The sequence below is a fragment of the Apis cerana genome, linkage group LG2 (assembly GCF_029169275.1).
Source record: "Apis cerana isolate GH-2021 linkage group LG2, AcerK_1.0, whole genome shotgun sequence".
Taxonomy (NCBI): domain Eukaryota; kingdom Metazoa; phylum Arthropoda; class Insecta; order Hymenoptera; family Apidae; genus Apis; species Apis cerana.
The window spans coordinates 9438265-9457980 of record NC_083853.1 but is presented as its reverse complement, the minus strand read 5'-3'; the positions used below and the strand labels follow the sequence as shown (position 1 = coordinate 9457980).

General features: G+C 29.1%; 3 protein-coding genes and 1 long non-coding RNA gene across 13 annotated transcripts in view; 2 read left to right on the top strand and 2 right to left on the bottom strand.

Annotated features, from left to right (window-relative positions):
• Positions 1-39: 39 nt before the first annotated feature.
• Positions 40-8093, bottom strand: LOC107996885 (orphan steroid hormone receptor 2). Of its 8 annotated transcripts, none has more exons than XM_017055194.3 (10): positions 6045-7141; positions 5160-5309; positions 4521-4661; positions 4294-4401; positions 4044-4199; positions 3704-3968; positions 3388-3635; positions 3102-3298; positions 2747-3024; positions 40-2685 (listed from the first exon to the last, which is right to left on the bottom strand). In XM_017055194.3, the coding sequence occupies exons 2-10, from the start codon at positions 5259-5261 to the stop codon at positions 2426-2428; spliced, it is 1755 nt and encodes a 584-aa protein (XP_016910683.1). In that variant the 5' UTR covers positions 5262-5309; positions 6045-7141; the 3' UTR covers positions 40-2425. The 8 variants fall into 8 exon arrangements, with proteins under 8 accessions (XP_016910683.1, XP_028522023.1, XP_016910684.1 ...); XM_028666222.2 differs by lacking the exon at positions 5160-5309 and having other exon boundaries at positions 6045-6114; positions 6303-6890; XM_017055195.2 differs by lacking the exons at positions 5160-5309; positions 6045-7141 and adding an exon at positions 7910-8091.
• A 547-nt stretch (positions 8094-8640) lies between these two features.
• LOC133665666 (uncharacterized) lies at positions 8641-10057 on the top strand. The gene is made up of 2 exons (XR_009828809.1): positions 8641-9284; positions 9379-10057. It is a non-coding gene; the product is annotated as an uncharacterized LOC133665666 (long non-coding RNA).
• An 832-nt stretch (positions 10058-10889) lies between these two features.
• LOC107996824 (microtubule-associated proteins 1A/1B light chain 3A-like) lies at positions 10890-12926 on the bottom strand. 3 transcript variants are annotated; one of them, XM_017055098.3, is made up of 5 exons: positions 12800-12926; positions 12302-12449; positions 11806-11968; positions 11538-11732; positions 10890-11348 (listed from the first exon to the last, which is right to left on the bottom strand). In XM_017055098.3, the coding sequence occupies exons 2-4, from the start codon at positions 12342-12344 to the stop codon at positions 11570-11572; spliced, it is 369 nt and encodes a 122-aa protein (XP_016910587.1). In that variant the 5' UTR covers positions 12345-12449; positions 12800-12926; the 3' UTR covers positions 10890-11348; positions 11538-11569. The 3 variants fall into 3 exon arrangements, with proteins under 3 accessions (XP_016910587.1, XP_016910586.1, XP_016910585.1); XM_017055097.3 differs by lacking the exon at positions 12800-12926 and having other exon boundaries at positions 10890-11457; positions 11548-11732; positions 12302-12533; XM_017055096.3 differs by lacking the exon at positions 12800-12926 and having other exon boundaries at positions 10890-11457; positions 12302-12519.
• A 2804-nt stretch (positions 12927-15730) lies between these two features.
• Positions 15731-19716, top strand: part of LOC107996823 (dual specificity tyrosine-phosphorylation-regulated kinase 2) — a 33487-nt gene continuing 29501 nt past the window's right edge. Inside the window, exon 1 of the mRNA XM_017055095.3 lies at positions 15731-17100. Coding sequence (XP_016910584.1) covers positions 15910-17100 — 1191 coding nt within the window. The 5' untranslated portion in view covers positions 15731-15909. The remainder of the gene's footprint in view (positions 17101-19716) is intronic.

The window sequence follows — 19716 nt, the reverse complement described above, 5'->3', positions numbered from 1 at the left end:
TTTAAATTATCTTTGGAAATGAATCAATAATAACGAATGTTGAAGCTATCAATTATTTATTTTTTTTCGATTAGATTATTTTGCATTATGCTACAGTTAAACATATACGTATATACATAATTTTTCGATGTAATAAAACTGAAGGAGCAACAATCTTCAGGTCTCTCTTGCATTTTTTTTTATCACTTAGATAATTACAAAATTATATTTAATATAAATATTTTTTTTCATACAGGCACATTTTATATTTATATACAAGTTTCTCTCATCTTATAATTTCTAATCATATTGTCCATTAAGTATTTTATTAAATAAAAATTGTATCACACAAAATATATATGAATGCCAAAAGATAATTTTCATTTATAATTTGTCATTATAATATTTGTTATTATACATGTGTTATAACGAGAGTTACACGAGCCCTTTTATAACATACAAATAACAATTCCATGTATTACAATCAATATGACTTATGATATAAAATTAAATTATTACTAACATCATTATTGGTACGTGCACTATAGTGCCACTTTATGAAAAATTTATCATTTTTATTAAAATATATAATATACTATTGGTAATTACTAAAAGTTATATCAGATTTTAATCAACAAGTATAATTTACAGGAATATCTGTAAAAAAACGTATTGCGGTTTAATCTTTGGATTATCGAATTAGAGAAAATACTTATATTTAACTAAATATTAAACATTGCTAGAAATATTATATATACATATTATAAAAATGTTTAAAGAAATATTAATCATTTCATCAGCAAAACATTTTTATGAATATTAACAATTATGAATAGTTTTAAAAATATTTAACGATTCATTACAATAAAACTCGAAAAAAATATCGATATTCTACATGTTATTGATAACATTAAATATACAAACTTATCATCTAACAATACTACCATTAATTTAATATTTCTTAATTTTCAAGTACATACAAGTAATGTATTTATAATCTATTTTTAATATTATAATTATATTATTATTATTATAGTAATAATAATTATAATATTAATATTATAATGAATATAATTAACAGCAAGATATAAAATGTACATTTCATTAAGTAAACATTCATATTTATTTCTTCATCTCTTTTAACTTGATAAGTATTTTTGTTTCTCATAAAAAATATATTTTTATTGTCTGTTTTAAAGTAAATAATACTCGATGTATAACATAAATTCAATTTATAAAAGAATTATGTTTATTTTTCATAATAAAAAAAATTATCAATTATTTTTTCGTTTATATTTTACTCGAATTAGTTCTATTGCACTATTTATATTTTTTAAGTAAATTCAAATATAATTTTTTCTTTCAATTATAATGTATTTTTCTTTCTTTTTAATTTATAATAAAATTAATCTATAAGTTTAATATTAATTTTTATGAATAATTTCTAGAAAAAATAAGTAAAATATGTGCATTTGCCGACTCATTCTTAATATAATTACGATATCATTAGAATTATAATGAAACGCAAAATATTTGTACTAATACTTATATTGAATTATGTTCTCTTTTACTAAAACATTAAATTTTTAGTCGGACGGAAAATGCAGCAATTATAAAGAAATAATATAGCTAACATTTTGATTTTCTTTCAAGATTTTAATATATATGTATGAAAAAATTTTTAGTAATTTTCTTACATAACATTTTTATATTTTTATATGAAAATAATTATAATACTTCAATTAAATGTTATATTGATAAAATAAAAGATTATTAATTCGATTAAGGGCTATGTTCTCTAATAATAATAAATTATAGATTATAATATATATTGCCCCATATATTTTTTTACATTAAGCCAATACAAAACTTTCCAGGTACTTGTTTTTACTTGAAAATTCAAAGCTAAAATTCTTTTCTCTTTTTGCACTTCGATCAAATAATACTTTTCGAAGATATAGCATATATCTCAATATAATATATAATGATATAATGCTGTTTTATAGTAATATAATTTTGATGAAAAAATAATATATATAAAAAAAATGTATATTAATTGTAATAGTAATAATAATATAATTTTATAAATATATTAATGTTTTTTTACCAATATTTTATGTAATACGGAAAGTTTTGTACAATAGGCAGTGAATTTGTAATAAATAAAAAAAAATGTAAAACATCAAAATATTGTAAACTAGATATTATATCTGATTAACAAGTTAAAATACATCTACCCTGAGTTTTAACAGCTTTATTTAAGAAGAGGCAAGTGAACAATTATTGTTCATTATGAAAAATAAAAATCAATATTGCCTCGTTACATTTTTTTCTTTTCTTTTTTCAATATATAAAAATATTCAAGGCATTCAATGTTAACATGTATGTATATATTTATAGATATCACTTTTTTAGGTCACGACTTACATTGCACAACTAGTAATTGTCACCCCATATGACTTTCAGGCTCAGCTTTGTAATCTTGCATAGTAAGAATATAAGGCACGACACTAGCTACGCTTACCCTACCAATAAGGCCTGCAAAAAACAAATCTTCCAAAACTCTAGGGTTAATCGAACGAAGTGGTGCGAGCCTTAAAAGAAGGCGAGGTAGCCTATTAGATCCTACACGTTGTTGTAATTCTGTCCATGCTGCCTCTTGTAAAACTTCAACTTTTTTACGCCAAACACCGGCTAAGACATTGTCTAAAAAAATATCATTTTCAAAATAGAGAACTTTTATATAAATAAATTATATTTTACTTACCAGCACTAAAAAGCGTTAAAGCTTTAAGATACGCATATTCGATAGAATCCACTTGCAATTTATGAAGTGAACTTACACAATCTTGTAGTCTACATATATGTTCTGTGACAGACTTTACTTTACTAGCTGTAATTTTTTCCTGTGCAATACTAGCTTGCAAATGATTTATTATTGATGTTAGAATACTTGGAAGAGATAAAGTGTACGCACATTGTGCAAGGCCTAATGTAAAAAGCTGTCCCCAAGAACTGCGCACTAATGTTGTTTGAACTTCAGACCTATAAATATTAATAATTTTATCAAATATTAGTGTTTGTAATTATAATTAATATATATATATATATTGTTTACTTACGGTAATGCTTGAAATGCCGGAATTCCTCGTGCCCAATGAACTGACAAAAAAAGTAATCTAGCGGCACTTTCGCAAATATAATGTATTGATAAATATGCAGGAGCTGGACTAGGGGCTCTTAATTCAAATAATGTATGTCGTTCAGAAATTAATTGCCCAGTCCATTCTTCTTCTGGTTCACTTGAACCATTAACGCTCTATATAATAGAATTATATAATAGAATTATATAATAATATAAAAAATGCTATATATTGTAATATGAAAAATATGCTATAAATAACATACTTCTCCAATAAGTTTAGCCATGCTATCCAATGCATGCGAAATAAGTAAACGTTCTCTTGCTAATGTTAATGCATCACTGAGATCACTATCACTGCTTTGATCTTCCATACTAGGACTTTCAGGTTGTTCCCAAGTTGGAGGTGCTTCAGATATTGATTGTTGTGGTTCTGGTTTAACTCTAGGACTTCTATTTCCTACTTTTGTTCCTGCTGATTCACCTAACACTGGTTTTCTCTCATGCTGAACAGCTATAATATAATTATAATGATTATGTAAAAAAAATTAATTTTATTTTTAATATTTTCAAGAAACTTACAATCACTTCTCATGCCCATAGCAAGACATTTCTGAAGTCTACAATACTGACATCGATTTCTATGGTGTTTGGTAACTTCACAACTTTTGCTTCCTCTGCATTGATAACCTAACTGTTTTCGAATACTACGTTTAAAAAATCCCTTACAACCTTCACAACTTATTGCTCCATAATGTCTTCCACTAGCTCTATCTCCACAAACTACACATAATTCTAATGATAGACCCAAACCTAAAGAACCACGAACATCTCTCGCTAATTTTACCTAAAAAATATTGAATGTAAAACAAATAAAATATGCGACAATAAAAATTAAAAAATAAATAAATAAAAATTTTACCTCTACATCGACATTATTTAAATGCTCAATTCCTGAGTGTAAATGAACTATACCAGTATGAGAACCCAAATTACGAAAATCTCGCCCCATTTTATGATCAATTTTATCATCATGCATATTATCAATATGATTATTTTGATCTCTTTCCATGTCTCTCTAAAATATGTTTAGTATTATATAATTAATAAAACTTATCTAAAAATAAAAATTTTATGTTATTTTCATTAAAATTTATAAATCGAAAACACACCATAGCGGGATGATGCGCTAAATTATGAAAATTTCTTCCTATATTTTGATCTAGTTTATCATCTTGTAAATTTTCAATGCGATCATTTTGATCAACTTCCATATCCCGCTGTAATAAAAATAATATATTATTTTATATATAACTATAAATTAATTACTCCAAGAAAAATTTAAAAATATGCATTAGGTCAATAATATTCGATTTTTTTGAAGAGAAATAATTAGCACCTCTATTTCAACATCAGCCACATGATCCACACCATGGTGACGAGATAAATTACGAAAATCCATTCCTACTTTTTGGTCTTCCTCGTTTTCATTTATATTATCGTGATCGTGTTGTTCCCTATGATCTCTGTCCATTTCTACCTGCAAAGATAGAAAATCGCGTTGAATTAAAGATTCGTGTAACGTGTACAATATTTCTGCAGTTACATCATAATACGTATACTATATATTTTCTAAATAATGAATATCACTTGTTTAAAAAAATTGAGTATATACAAATCAATAACTATAAATTTATTCATTAATTATTAATTATATTTTTTGGTTTCTTAATACTTAATAAGGAATAATAACGATATTATATTTATATTTAAACAAATGAATAAATAATTAAATATTTATTTCATAATGATTAAATTGTAATATATCTAAAAGAAAATATTTGGAAAATCTTTTCTATAAAAATTGTATAACACATAATAAGAGTATTGTATAGAATAAAATTGGATAAATCATGATATGGTTTGATTTCATCTAAACAGAACATATCGTTTAAAGGCCTAAGTATCGGTGCGGTATAAAAATGAAAACTGGAGCATTTGCCGCCCGCCCCTACCTGCCGCAACCCTTTCCCCCTACCATTTTAAGAAGTGAAAGAGATGGTCCCGAGTTCTTCGGTTCGTAGGTTGCTACGTGGTTAGGCGCATGCCGATACCATAGCCATGCTACACTGGCTGTCATAGAGCGAATGGTCCATTTCCATACACTCGTGATCCGACTTCGTCACCACTGTCAGTGCAGTAACATGAGAAAACGGTGCCTATACCGTTGCTCCAAAATAGTCAACATTTTTAAACCTTGTATTCATTATGCGTCGTAACATCAAGCGTACTCTCAACCTTTCTAATCGCGATAAATTTTTAACTAAGGAACTGTAACTACTTTCGAATGAAAATATACTTTTACAAATTTTATATTTAAATCTAAATTTTTGAATGGAAATCAATGTCTATAATATTATCTTTGTAATCAATAATATTACACATATCTGATTTCACGGAAGTTTCATACACGAGATTCATCGTCTTTCCATTTTGCGATCAAGAATTTAACGATAGTAACATGATACCTATTCTCTTTTTTTTTAAACTCAAGCCATTGACCTGTTTAGACACGTGTCACCATTACATTTACAAATTTTATCGCGATTGCCTTTATCTTTATATTTCAAAGATCATATCTTAAATAGTATCTGATGCGTCATAATGAATAGTCTGCTAAATAGCAATTCAAAATATGTTATTAAAAAGCAAAAAGGTCAATCTTAATTGAAATTATATATCTAGAATTCTAATTTTTTCATAAATTTATTACTTTTATTTCTTTTTTATATATATGTGTATAATTTGAGATTAATTATCTTAAACATTTTATAAGATGAATTGCATTTTCTTTACACCGATCTTAGAAAACACGCGACGTGCTTTACATTAAAGTTCGAGGACGGTACACACAATACACTACCTGTTGGGTCGACCTGTATCACCGCATTTGCGTGTGTCGGCGGTGGCGCTCTCACAGGTCACGCACAGTTCTGAAAATATAACGTAGCTAGCCACGCGATAATACGCACGGAATAATATTCACGTTTCAAAAAAACAATGTTTCAATAAACTAAAATCGTGGAAATATGACAAAATGACACATTTGCTATATATGAAATCGTTTCACTTAGTATAATCGCTAATGCACAAAAACACCACGTCGAAATTTAAAGGCAACCTTGCGCAGGTGAACGCAGGCAGGCCGTTCGCTGTACTGGCAGGTTGGCAGGTCACTCTCTTGTATACCGCCAAGACACACCGGCCAGGTGCATTCTCGCCCCGCTTGCCTGCTTTTCTACCTGAGCGAGAGCATTCGCTATAGAGGATCGCATAGTGGCCTCTCGACGAGCGTTACAGGTTATGTCACGTAATACACGCCCGCGATGACTTATCGGTTGAGGCTCGAGGTCGCGACGTCAATCGAGAATAGGTCAAAAGCAAACAGTAGCAAAAATTTAAATTAAAAATATATATTATGCACTACCAAATATCCTATGTATTGTTTTTAGATATAAATATAAAGCCATCATTTATATTCTAACTACGTACAAAATACATAAATTTCTTATAACTAACAAAACTGAAATCCGATTTCTATTGACAATTTTTTATGAAAAAAAATATATATACAGTGTGATATTAAAAACAAAATAAAAAAAAAATGTAATCCTAATTATAACTTAAATTCGATTATTAGTATTATATATCATGATTATAACCAAAAAATATATAAAATTTATAAAATAAAGAAAATTATATTTTAATATAAAATAATAATAATATAAAATAATAAAATAATATAAAATAAATTTAAATTTCGATAAATCGTCTAAAATTATAATAATAATTTTATAATTCTAATTATTTTAATATAAAAATATAAAAATTAATACTAACTTTTTTTGTTTTTTTATTAAAAATAATGTTTTTTTTATTACTTAAATTCGTATTCTTTAAATATATTACGTTGGCTTATAACCTTTCGAATGATCATTCCAAGTCAGTTAAAGATTTCTTGGAACAGCATCAGTGAAGAAGAATAGTCATTCGAGAGTAATTATTTCTATACGACCGGACTTCACAGGTAAAGGTCGCTCGTGGGTCCGAAGGTTACCTCCTACCTACTTGATCATTGTATCGACACAGATTTATCTTGTAATTCTATTCGCTGCGTTAAAATTATATTACTAATCGCATATTATTGTTTCCTTTTTAGTTTATTATAATTAATTTTTTATAAATGTGCATCATTTTTTTTTAAAAATATATAAAATGACGTAAATGTTTTTATTTTTAAAGATAAAAAACAATAGAAATAATTTTCAAGATTTTTAATTGTTAACATTTAATATTTTCATTTCTAATTTGTACAATATAAAATTTTAAATTTATTCTCTTCGTAAAAAAAATGATACTAATATTTGAATTTGTTGTATGTATATTATGTATATTATAATATTGTGTATGATAAATATACAATATTAATTTGAAAATTCTTTAATATTCAAGTCAAAAAATGATCAACAAAGTAACATTATCAACAGAGTTACAGAATTTCATAATTACACTGTCAAAATATTATATGACCTTTACGTTGTCATTAAGCCAGAATGTTTTATTTATTACTATTTTATTTAAAGTAAATAGTATAAATAATTTGTACTATATTTACTAAAGGAATTGACATGATGTGAGTGACCCAGCGTTTGAAATTTTAAGTATCGTTATCGACGAAAGGATAACAAAAAATTAAACATTAAAAAATATGTTTTTACAAGGACTCACCTATATTATTAATAACGATGACAAATTTGACTATGCATCATTTGGGCAATTCATAGCAGCAACTAAACTTCGTCAACTATCCGTGGATTAGAGTTCATAACCTCTTCTAACCTTTACCTTTCCTTTGCCTCCTTCCCCCGAATCTAACCCCACTGTTCACCTTTATAGCTATTCAACAATGCATTTGCTGCCATCGATGTACGGTTGCATACAGATCAACGATTTCAAACTTCTATTGTAGAATTTGTATATCGCGCCGGATCTTCGGTGATCTTGAGAACTGTTTTCAGTATTGCTATGATGGTAAAGGATGTAACCATAGACGAAGTATAAAACAGAATCACATGCAATATTCTTTGGAATTTGAAGGTTATATACGTAATATGCATGTAACCTCCTTATTTTTGTTTCATATACGATGTTATTAATACAATACAAAGGAACAATTGTATATTTTATTATGAATTTCATTAATATATTATTAAGTATCATTAATATATTTTTGAGATATATTTTCATATAAAATATATGAAATATAAAATAAAATTATATAAAATAAAACGATATAATAAAAAAATTTATAATAAAAGAATATAAAAAGATATAATAAAAGAATTTTATCAAATTGATTTATTTAATGCAAACTTTAATTACTTATAATTAAAAAAAAATTAAATTTCAATTATTAATTTTTGTCATTTTTTTTTTTGTTTTAGCCTCCTTCAAAAGTATTCAAATATATTAACATTATAATATACATAATAGACATGTTTAATTATATATTTTCAACGATATTTTCAATAAAATTTAATTCCATGGACTTTATTAAAATTTTTTAATAACATAAATGAAAAAAATAATAAAATATTATGTCTCATTATTGTCTCTTGAAGGTATAAATGTAATTTCAATATATTTTAAGAGCAAGTATAGACAAGAGCAACATATAACGTAAAAACAGAAATTGGATAAAAATCGAAGAATTAGTGTTATTTCTATATTGTTATAAATTAAACAAATATAAAAAACGGAAAAAAAATAACGAAAGAAAAATACAGAATAAGAATTGACTATTAATGCTATCTCTTGAATATTAAAAATATTTTTTCAAAGATAAAATAGAATTAAAATTAATTTTGTGCCATCTCTTGAATATCAAAATTATCAAAAGTTCTATTTTAAATATTTTTGATGCTCAAGAGATGGCGCTGACGGTTCTATTTCAATTTCTATTTCTATTCGTTTCCTACTATTTGCTTTTCTTGTTTATATTAATTTCACGGTATTCTAAAAATGGCGCTGATTTTATAATTTTTTATCTGTTTCTATCTTTTTTTTATTATTTGTCTATATTTACACTAGTGTATTACAAAAGGTGGGAAATGTTAACTAATGTTAATACATTTTCATCATTTTCCTTTCAGAAGTATAATCTATTTATTATTTTTTTATTTTTATAAAAAATATAGATATTTACGGTTTTACAATATCTTTCAATATTATAATATCTCGGATAACGATCTCATAAAATAACTATATTTCAACATAATACGTAATATATTATAACATAAAACGAATATTTGACATAATATTAAGAGAAATACTAAAATGTTCAGGAAATTTTGATATTCTTGGATAGAGATATATAGGATAAAAATTATATGAAATAGTAAATCTATTTTATATATCATCTATGCTTAAATAAATTTTATTTCTAATCAATTTATATTTAATTTTATAATTTCTCCCGTTGTTAATAACTGAAATAAACAAATATAGTACTAATTATAGAAATAAAAAATATATAAATATACAATGTACATACAATACACAAAAATATAAAAACATGTGAAATATGTATGCGAATAGTGAAATTTAAAATATATATATAATTCATGAAATGATTCATTTATCTGATATTCATATTCATATTTATTCATCTTTACTTAATTTATATTTAAATTTATTAAATGTCGAACTTCGAAATAAAAAATTATTTAAAATACAAATTTAGTAATATATTCATTGTATTGCAAAAAATTATTTATTGTAAATATTTTTTATATAATACATAAATTCATCATACAATAATAACCTTTTATTAATATTGCTATTTATATAATATATATAATATTATTAAATCAATATTACTCAATATCATATTGAAATATTCATTTATTTATGAATTAAAGGCTTATTTTTATTATTATTATGGAATTAAATTATTATTTAAAATATAAAAGAAATTTAAAAATGAAATTTAAAAATTAGAAAGCTATATTTTTATATTAATCATTTAAGAAGTTTAAGATCAAATTAAATGTAAATTCAATTTGTATCAAATTAATATCAGAGACAACTTATTATTATATAAAATATTTGAAAATATTTTTATTGATATTAATAAAATCAACAATACTGAAAATGTTGAATTTTTAGTCTTATATTGTCTCATTGATGCAATGATCATTATTTTCACTTTTACAATGCCAGGTACTTTCTGTTTCTTATTTAATTTATGCAAGTCAAAGATAACTGAACTTATTTTCAATTTTAAGACAAGAATTAAAATAATTGTCATAAATTGTAAGTAACAATAGAAGATTCAATTGTATATTATAATATAAATATATTGTAATAGTAATAGAACGATATGAATATAATAATATTATCACATTAATATAAATATATATATATATATATATATATATGTATGTATGTATGTATATATATATATATTATATGCATTATTATATGCATGAACATTCTCATTAAATATGTTTATGAATAGGATATGAATAAATTAATTATAGAAGATACATATTTTTTTTTTATATGAATAACAAAATATTTTTTTGTTAATTCTTTAAAATTTTATGTATCTATTAACAATTTAATTTATTTAGAATATAAATGCTGTAAATTAAAATGATAAAATAAAAATTAGAATATTGATATATATAATAAAATACTAATTATATATATTGACATATATATAATTGTAACATTTCTTACATAATTTATATAATAGTTACAAAAAAATGTAAATAAGACTTCACTTTTTGCTTATAAAGATTTTTTACAATTTATTATATGTAACTGGCCACTATTTATTATTGTATTGTATGTAATATTACTCTTTTTTCATAAATATTTAAAATCTATCAGATTCATATAATGAATTCAAATTAGTTATAACTAACTATAAATATAGATATTTCTATTATCTATTAAGACTGATGATTGATATAGTTATTATCTATAACAATCAAAGAATCATAAAAGTGTGTTTCAGCAATAAAATTAATCTTATACTTTAGCTTATGTAAAATATACTTAATTTGTGTACCAAAGCATTATAATAATTTTACACATAAATGACAATCTTGATTGTTCCATTAATTATTTCAGCAGGTACTGCAAGTCGATCACAAAGATTCTGCATATTTAGTTAAAGGCAGATGTAAGTTATATTAGATCTCAAGTTCTTCTTAAGAATCCTTAAAAATATTTAGCACATAGTATATCCTAAGAAAAAATTTTCTTACCTAAAAAAAAAATATTACAATATTGAAAAAATTATTAAATCTTTTATAATATTAAAATAATATTTTTTTTATTTAAATACCTAAATTTACTTTTAATCTAAAATGATGGAATTTAATGGCCAAATACTTCTTGGCTAGCAAATACTATATAAAGAAAACCATCTGCATCTTGTTCTCTTTGATAAAGTTGTGCCATAGTCATACTACCACTAGCCATACTTCTTTGGTTTACTAATAGAAAAAATGCCTGTGTTGGATGTAGCTGTAGTCTACGTCTATTAATTATAAACAATTAATATTATTTACAATTTAAGAATTTTATAATAAACAAAATTTAAAAATATATACCTAATAATTTTGATGAATTCTGCCACTGTTAAATAATCTGGTACTAAAAATTTAGATCTATCTAATACAGGTAATTGTTTCTCTCCATAGTATCTTTCAACAATAATAGGTATTTTATTTGGATGATGTTGTCTAATTAATTCTACATCTGCAACTCTTTGTGCTAAATTTTGAGATGGAATTTGTTTAAATTATCAATATTTTATAAAAAAAATAATAATGTATCTAAAATTATTACATTTAATATCATACATTATGCATTAAAATTAATAATAAATTTTCAGAAATGAACGTAATTCTTTGAAATAATAATTATGATAGAATATATAATTTAATCAATAAAATATACAATTTATTAATAAAATAAAAATATTAAATTGTAAACTAAATAAAACTTTGCGAAGAAATACTTTGCATTTTGTTTTAGTTTTTTTTTTTTTTGTTTTAATTTCAAGTATAAAAAACTTATAGTTAATAATTTAAATTATTTGCTCACCAAATGAACGTCTTTCTTTAAATGATTTTGGTGTTAAATTCATCCTGGATTCACTATTTGTTATTACGACGTTCAAAGCAATATCAGCTGTAAACGGAGATATTCTTGACGGGTCAAAATAATGCTTGTCTCTATGACTTGTTTTCAGCTTAAGTTAGGTTCAAAAGATAATAATATATATTCACATTGGTTTGTGCTGCCCTCTTAATATTTGTCAGTAATTTTTATATTTTGTTCTTTTCTTATTATTTTTTCGAAAACGAAACTTTGTCACGGATCATTCAATGGAAAGATATAGATTGGAAAATAATTTAATAAATTTAATAATGTGATATTTATAATATTTTAATGTAAAATAGAATATAATTTTTTGTATTAAAGAATAATTTATTAAAACAGAAAATTAAATAGTGAAAGTGATTTGCATTATATTTATATGAAATAATAAAGTATTGCGTTTTCGCGGAAAAAACAGGAACTAATGTTGAAAATACGTACAGCTATCTAGAGTAATACTTTAGTCTATGTCCTCCCTTTTGCTTTGAAACAGGAATACGTGTGGACACCTGTGCGTACGGCAAGCAGCAACCGTCTGTATACGTGAGAGTGCATGCGTGGGTGTCGTAGCAGGCGTTTCTTTATCAATAGAGAAATGGTGCTCCCGCCTTGAGTGTTTCTTGAATCGGCGAGTGTGAATTTCTCAGTGAAAACTTGTGTCGGAATTGAGTAAAAAAAATTAGTGTTATTAAATGTAACCTGAAAAACGTATCTACCGTTCGTCGGAATTGAACATACAACTTGATTGATGATACATGCACGCCAAACGTCAAAGGAAGGGAAAGATAACAAAAACATCTGTATTGTTAACATAATAGATACATAAAAATGAAAAATAATCGCGTCTTAATAATCGTAGAAATCACGATAGAGGGTTTACTACCGGAAGCGTCATGCTACTTCGTTTAACCGTTGAAGATCTGTGAAAATCTCTCTCATGCGATATCATTTTTATTCGATTTCAGAAACCAGAAACTATATATATGAGAAATTGTACATGAGTTAGTTACTCTGACTGTTCATCCGTTTGCCTGGTCGTCCACCCCTTCCAAACCGTCCTGACACAACGTTTAACGGGTGTATAAAAAGAATAAACATGATGGCGGCGTGAGAGAGATAGATAAGTGAGCAAGAGAAGGGAGAAGAAAAGAGAGAAAGAGAGAAAGAAAGAAAGAAAGAGAGAGAGAGAGAGAGAGAGAGAGAGAGAGGGAGAGAGAAAGAAAGAAAGAAAGAAAGAAAGAAAGAAAGAAAGAAAGAAAGAAAGAGAAGTCAGCCAGCCAGCCAGCTAGAACCAGCCAACCAGTCAGTGTGCCAGAAGCGACGAACTTTGTTTCGTGCTATCTTTGTCTCAATGAAAAAAATTTGTCGTTCCTGAATATCCATCTATTTTTTTGCATTTATCCGCCTTTATAAAATCAAATAAATCAACGAGAATAATAAGTTTTTATAATTAATGCTGAGAAAACGTTTCGCTTGTAAACAGTTATCAAGGTGCGGCCACGTTCATCGTGTTCGCGGTGTTTGCTTCGATTTTCATGCATGCGGGGTTCACGACCGAGCGTGTGAGAAATTCAGTATATCGTCTGGTAACACGGTGGCTTGATTTCGATTTTTTAGTGTTTTCCTAGATGATAAAATGATATTTCACAGCCAGAAATATCCTATATGATTCGATGCCACTGATAACAACCGTTCGTTGAATTATAACACGAGGAAACTTTGTTTGAATTTATATAATGTGAATGATTTAAAGACAAAGCACAGGAAACACGGTGTTGATGCATGTAAATAAAACACGTGATTAGATGAATAACTGCCCGAGAAGACTTAAGAAGTTGCTCTTTTTTAATTAGAATTCATCACATAAGCAAATTCTGCATTTAAAATTCATCGAATTGAACTGAATCTATAGCTATTAATAGAATCGAAAAGGCGTTTGTAGCAATTAAATAATTCTCCATCGATCATTAATTGTTATTTGATGAGAATCCATTCGAAAACGATTTATTTTTGAATATTTTTCATGGCAAATAGTTCGAATCGAATCGTATATGGCTATTTTGATTAATTACGCTTCAAGAGAGGTGAATTTCGTTGAGTGTGAAAATCTATTATATGAAAAACAACGACGCTATTATTTCATTAAAGATTGACATCGAGACTTTTGTTCGAGAAATTCATCTGTTTAAGGGAATAGGATATTCGATGGAGCGAAATCGTCCGTGTTGGCCGGCCTGGTGGCAATAACCTCCAGTCAGAGGTGGCAGACAGTTTTCGCACGATGCGTTTGCCCTCGTGCGCGATAGATTATAAAATTAGACGTTCGAAACTTCGTACGAAGGAAAAAGGAATAAAAACACATCGTTCTCATGCGGTAAAGAAGGTGGAGACACTGACTGGTGATAAGGAACGAAGGGTCAAGCGACGAAAGGAATTAATACAAGTCGGATGAATAATTTCGAGGGAGGTAGACAGCTGTGCATAGTCAGAAGTGACGTCAGTCGCGTTGGGTTCATAGTTCCTCTTATTTTTCTCATTCGGAGCTGCGTACAGAGACCGCGTGCGAAGGGGCGACAATGAAAGCGGCAAATAAGCGAAAATAAAGAAAGAGCACGTCAATGACCAAGCGAAAATAAGAAAAAATATAAAGTCAAGTTTTCGATGAACGATAATTATCTCACTCGCACTCGTTACAGTGAAAAGAATCATCACAATTTCTAGTCTATTGCATTTACATCGAGAAATCTTTTTTTTTTCATTTCTCGATGAAATATTTTTAAATCGATTATATTTCAAACTGCACGTGCTATGTATCATCGCCATCGCGGATCGAAACACGTTCGATGCGCTCTTGTAACGATGCGCATTTATCGAGCACGCATCGCAGACTGTAATGCTTCGTCTTAGAAGATTTGATAATTTCATTAAATAGTTATTGTGCGAAGATATACGGGAAAAAAAAAAAAAAAAAAAAGAAAGAAAGAAAGAAAGAAAGAAAGGAAAAAAATGACATTTCATAATTCAGCAGTTTACTTTGAACACTGAGAATGAGACTGAAATTCAATTAATAAATCTTTTAGTCGATTAATTTATTTGAGGCGAACGAGTTCGTTGAAAAGTAATTACGGAATCGGCAAGTTTGACCAAATTTACTTCTACAATATAAATATTATATAGAGATATAAAGTAAATTCATATAAACCGCATAAAACTCTAACAAATTCTTAGAACAAGAGAGATCGAAATACGACAAGCAATAAACGATTGCTTTTAAAATTAGGATATTAGTCTCGACGAACCAATATGTTTTTTATTCAAACGACAATACATCGTGACACGTTAGAACGAATGATAATAGTTGAAATTGGAAAAAAAGAAGGATATTAAGGGGGAAAAGGGGCGTTCGCGATCGATGCACTTCACCCTGCCGAATTGTATCTGTACGAGTAATCATCCAATGGTTGGCTATTTCGTTTTCTTTGATACACGACCTATCGGTCTGTCCGAGAAGAAACGACACACGCTTCAATATCATCGTCAAATGGACACAAATGACTAGCTTAACATTATCTTCGAGCACGTTCGAGATGCCCCGGTCTAGATCAAAACTGTTCGTACCCGCGAACGCGATCTCAACACAGACGTACAACACACCATCAACTGAGAACAATCATCTGCCACCGTTGAAGGGTAGCGCATTGGCACTGAAGCAGCCTGCAAGTGAGTCGTCGCCTAGTTACTTGACCCGAACCAGTCACATGGCCGGTACTCATCTTCCGAGTTTAAGTTCCAGCGCCAACAACAGCTTGCTCAGCCTGACCGGGAACTCCGATAGCTTGAACCTGAGCCTGAGTTCGCACACGAGCCACAACTCGAGTCACAACTCGAGCCATAATTCGAGCCACAATTCGAGTCATAATTCGAGTCACAACAATTCCAGTCATAACTTCACTCATAATTCCAGTCATAATTTCAGTCACACCACCGCTCACGAGTCACAACACGCGCAGTCGAATAGCCAATCAAGCACCGCGTCAGTGGTGAAGAATGGATGTTCGAACGGAAGTTCCTGCGGCAGCGGTATCCGCAAGCCGAAGACTATCATCGCCACACCGGACGTCGTGTTGAAGATCTACGTGGACAAGCTGACACCGTACGAGCACCACGAGATTTTCAATTATCGGCATATATATTTTATCGGGGCGAACGCGAAGAAGAGGCCAGGGATAATCGGTCGACCTCATAACAATGGCTACGACAACGAACATGGTTCCTACATCCACGTGACGCACGATCACGTGGCCTATAGGTACGAGGTGCTGAAGGTGATCGGTAAAGGTTCGTTCGGTCAGGTTGTAAAGGCGTACGATCACAAAAAGCAGGAGCATGTCGCCTTGAAGATGGTGAGGAACGAGAAGAGGTTCCATCGTCAGGCGCAGGAGGAAGTGAAGATATTGCGGAAGCTACGCGAACAAGATAAGGACGACACGATGAATATCATTCATATGTTCGATTCGTTCACGTTCCGTAACCACATGTGCATCACCTTCGAATTACTCGGTATTAATCTGTACGAGTTGATCAAGAAGAACAAGTTCCAGGGGTTCAGCATGCAGCTTGTGAAGAAGTTCGCGCATTCGCTGCTACAGTGCCTCGATGTTCTCTATAAGAACAGGATCATACATTGCGACATGAAGCCGGAGAATGTTCTCTTGAAGCAGCAGGGACGCAGTGGTATCAAGGTGAGCGCTGTTCCTTTTTTTTTTTTTTTCTTTTTATATAACGTATTCATGCAGATTCTTATACATTTCAGATAACTTTTGAAAAATATTCTACAGAACGTAAATCGTAATCATTTATTTTTGGCCTTTCATAAATTTCCAATTCATAATCAATCTTATTAGAATAGAATCTTGTTCTTTCGAATACAAGTCTTCGACGTAAATTACGTGCTCAATCGATTCGCTTACTATTAAACAATTAACGCGTAAAAGTTGCGTAAAGTAAAAAAAAGAATTATAATTAAAATAATCGAAGAATGAAAATAGTTTATCACGTATTTCAAGTTTCGTAATATCATTTGGACTCGAATGGAAGAAGAGATACGATGGAACAAAGAAAATATCATAAAAAAATAATCGAAAATTAAACGGTGATTACTTTATCAACGGATTAAAAATTTATATCCATCGATTTTAAAATCAAACATCGTGTACATCCTGTTATTCGAAGAACCACCTCCGATATTTTCAATCGTTCCCTGGCCATCTCGATTCGGGGAAGGTAAACAACCATCTTCCGTGCCAATATCCAATACGTTGCCCGTTCCACGCGGCTGGATTTTTACGCTCTTCGTTCGCCGAGATTAAACGGCATGACTCCACTCGACGGACAGGGAATACAAGCTCGTCGTTAGCGTGAATACCGGCAGGCATAAGCGGAATAAGCGGACAAGCTGGCTCGCGTGCTCATGATGCGCTTTATACACATCATTCGCCGTACATGCGTACGTATATCGTGTGTGCCACGGGGAAACAGACGGATTTCGTGTGTCATCGTGCACGTAGACGTTGTATCTGCGATATCGTACGACAATACGCGAAGATTAGCGTATTGACAAATGCAATCATGCACCTATGCAGAGATATACGTACACGCATATAGGAGGACAGACGAAGCTTGTCCTTGTCCCATGTAATAAGCTCTGAGAAACGTGTTCGCGTCCAGGTAATGTCGCTATTATCTCGCCGCGACGGTCTATAGAATTTGCACGCAATATCGTGAACTTTCTGCCCGCGTATTCGCTTTCTTCGTCGACCTTGCGAGGTCGAGCGTATTAAAAGTATACGTTTTCGCTTCGTTCCAACTTTTCGTTACAACTCGTTAGAATTATTCACTACACAATGACCGTGATAGGCAGTTAAGAATAGTTTCACTTTGAATTTTCGTCGATTAGGTTATTTTTGTATGGATGAAATGGAAAGTTATCGCTTTTGTAACGTAACTTGTAATTATAACACAATTGAATTACGAGACATTCCATTTTTATAATTGGAGTAGTAGTATATACTAGATGTACAAATGATAAACTGATTTCTTAAGGGATTAAATTATGTTATGACAGAAATGATCACGTAGAGATTAATTTATTAGCTGTTTGTTTAGGATTTAATCTTTTCTGGTTATTAATGATTCAAAAATTTCCGATGTTATAAATCGCTTCGTCATTTTTAAGGGAATTAAAATAAGAATAATTGGAAATATTAGTTATAAAAGTTATAAAAAAATATAATGAATTTAAAACAAGCTCTTGTTGCGATAAGAGTTAACGCATAAAGCTATAATCGAGATAAACGAGAAAACAAATTACTTAGTAACATAAGCGAGAAAATAATTAATTTTACTATATTTTTACACTTTTTAATTTTATAAACAGAAAAGAAAATATAACGTTGAAAAATTTTGAACGGTTTTAATTCAATTAGCCAGAGGCTGTACGCTTTATAGTTAGTATGCTTAGTAGCAAGACAAGCTTTACATAAATTGATTTGAAGATGTTTGAAGGATTCATAAGTCGGGTAAACGTGGTTGTTACCCAAGCTTCCGGGTATAGACCGTATTCTTTTGAACGAGTACCGTAGTTATCGGAGAATAGAGGTATATAACGTCCAAGTGGTTGGAAAGAATGGCTCGGGGCATTTTAATAATTCGAATAGTTCAAAAGAATCGGTGGCACGAATATAATTAACCAATTCTCGTTTAGCTCGATAAACGAAAATGAAAATTTATTTAAACCGTATTTAAAACTTACTTTTCAGCCGCAACATCGCGTTGTTGGTAAAATGAAAATCTATTTTCCATTCTTCGCGATGCGTGTCGTTTATCGGTCTTAAATCGGTTTAATGAACTGGGGAAAGTGTACACGCGACCGATCGGCGCGAAATCACGATTAAGTTTCATTACTTGCCGGTAATGGTATTCATCAACCGTTCCGTGGATATTTCCTCGAGCGTGCAGATCCAAGTTCTCGGTGTATTATCGGTATATTATGAATAAGGTCGCGAGGGATGGTGTATCACGAGTATCAATCACGATCACCCGTGTGTGAATCAGCCGCCTGAATAGGAGAAAATAAGTCAAATTTCCTTCCAGAGAGATAGAATATCCAATATCCATGAACAATTCGTTTTCCTTTCTGCTCGATACTGTGCTATTAAAACGAAAGGAAGAATTTATCTTAGAGGGAATAATATTCTCTAATCGATAATTTTACGCTTTTTCTCGAACGCGGAAAATATCTTCGAGATAATTTTTCAAAATTTTTTGTCCTCGCGATTATTAAAACCGACACGAATGCA

Excerpts from the sequence above, each read along its gene's own strand:
- LOC107996824 (XM_017055098.3), bottom strand. The coding sequence starts at position 12,344 with ATGAATTTAACACCAAAATCATTTAAAGAAAGACGTTCATTTG. Across the intron at positions 11,969-12,301 it reads TAAAGAAAGACGTTCATTTG|CACAAAGAGTTGCAGATGTA; the intron begins GTGAGCAAATAA and ends CTCAAAATTTAG. Across the intron at positions 11,733-11,805 it reads GAATTCATCAAAATTATTAG|ACGTAGACTACAGCTACATC; the intron begins GTATATATTTTT and ends TATAATTAATAG.
- LOC107996885 (XM_017055194.3), bottom strand. The coding sequence starts at position 5,261 with ATGACAGCCAGTGTAGCATGGCTATGGTATCGGCATGCGCCTAACCAC. Across the intron at positions 4,200-4,293 it reads TAGCGCATCATCCCGCTATG|AGAGACATGGAAAGAGATCA; the intron begins GTGTGTTTTCGA and ends AACATATTTTAG. Across the intron at positions 3,025-3,101 it reads CCGGCATTTCAAGCATTACC|GTCTGAAGTTCAAACAACAT; the intron begins GTAAGTAAACAA and ends TAATATTTATAG.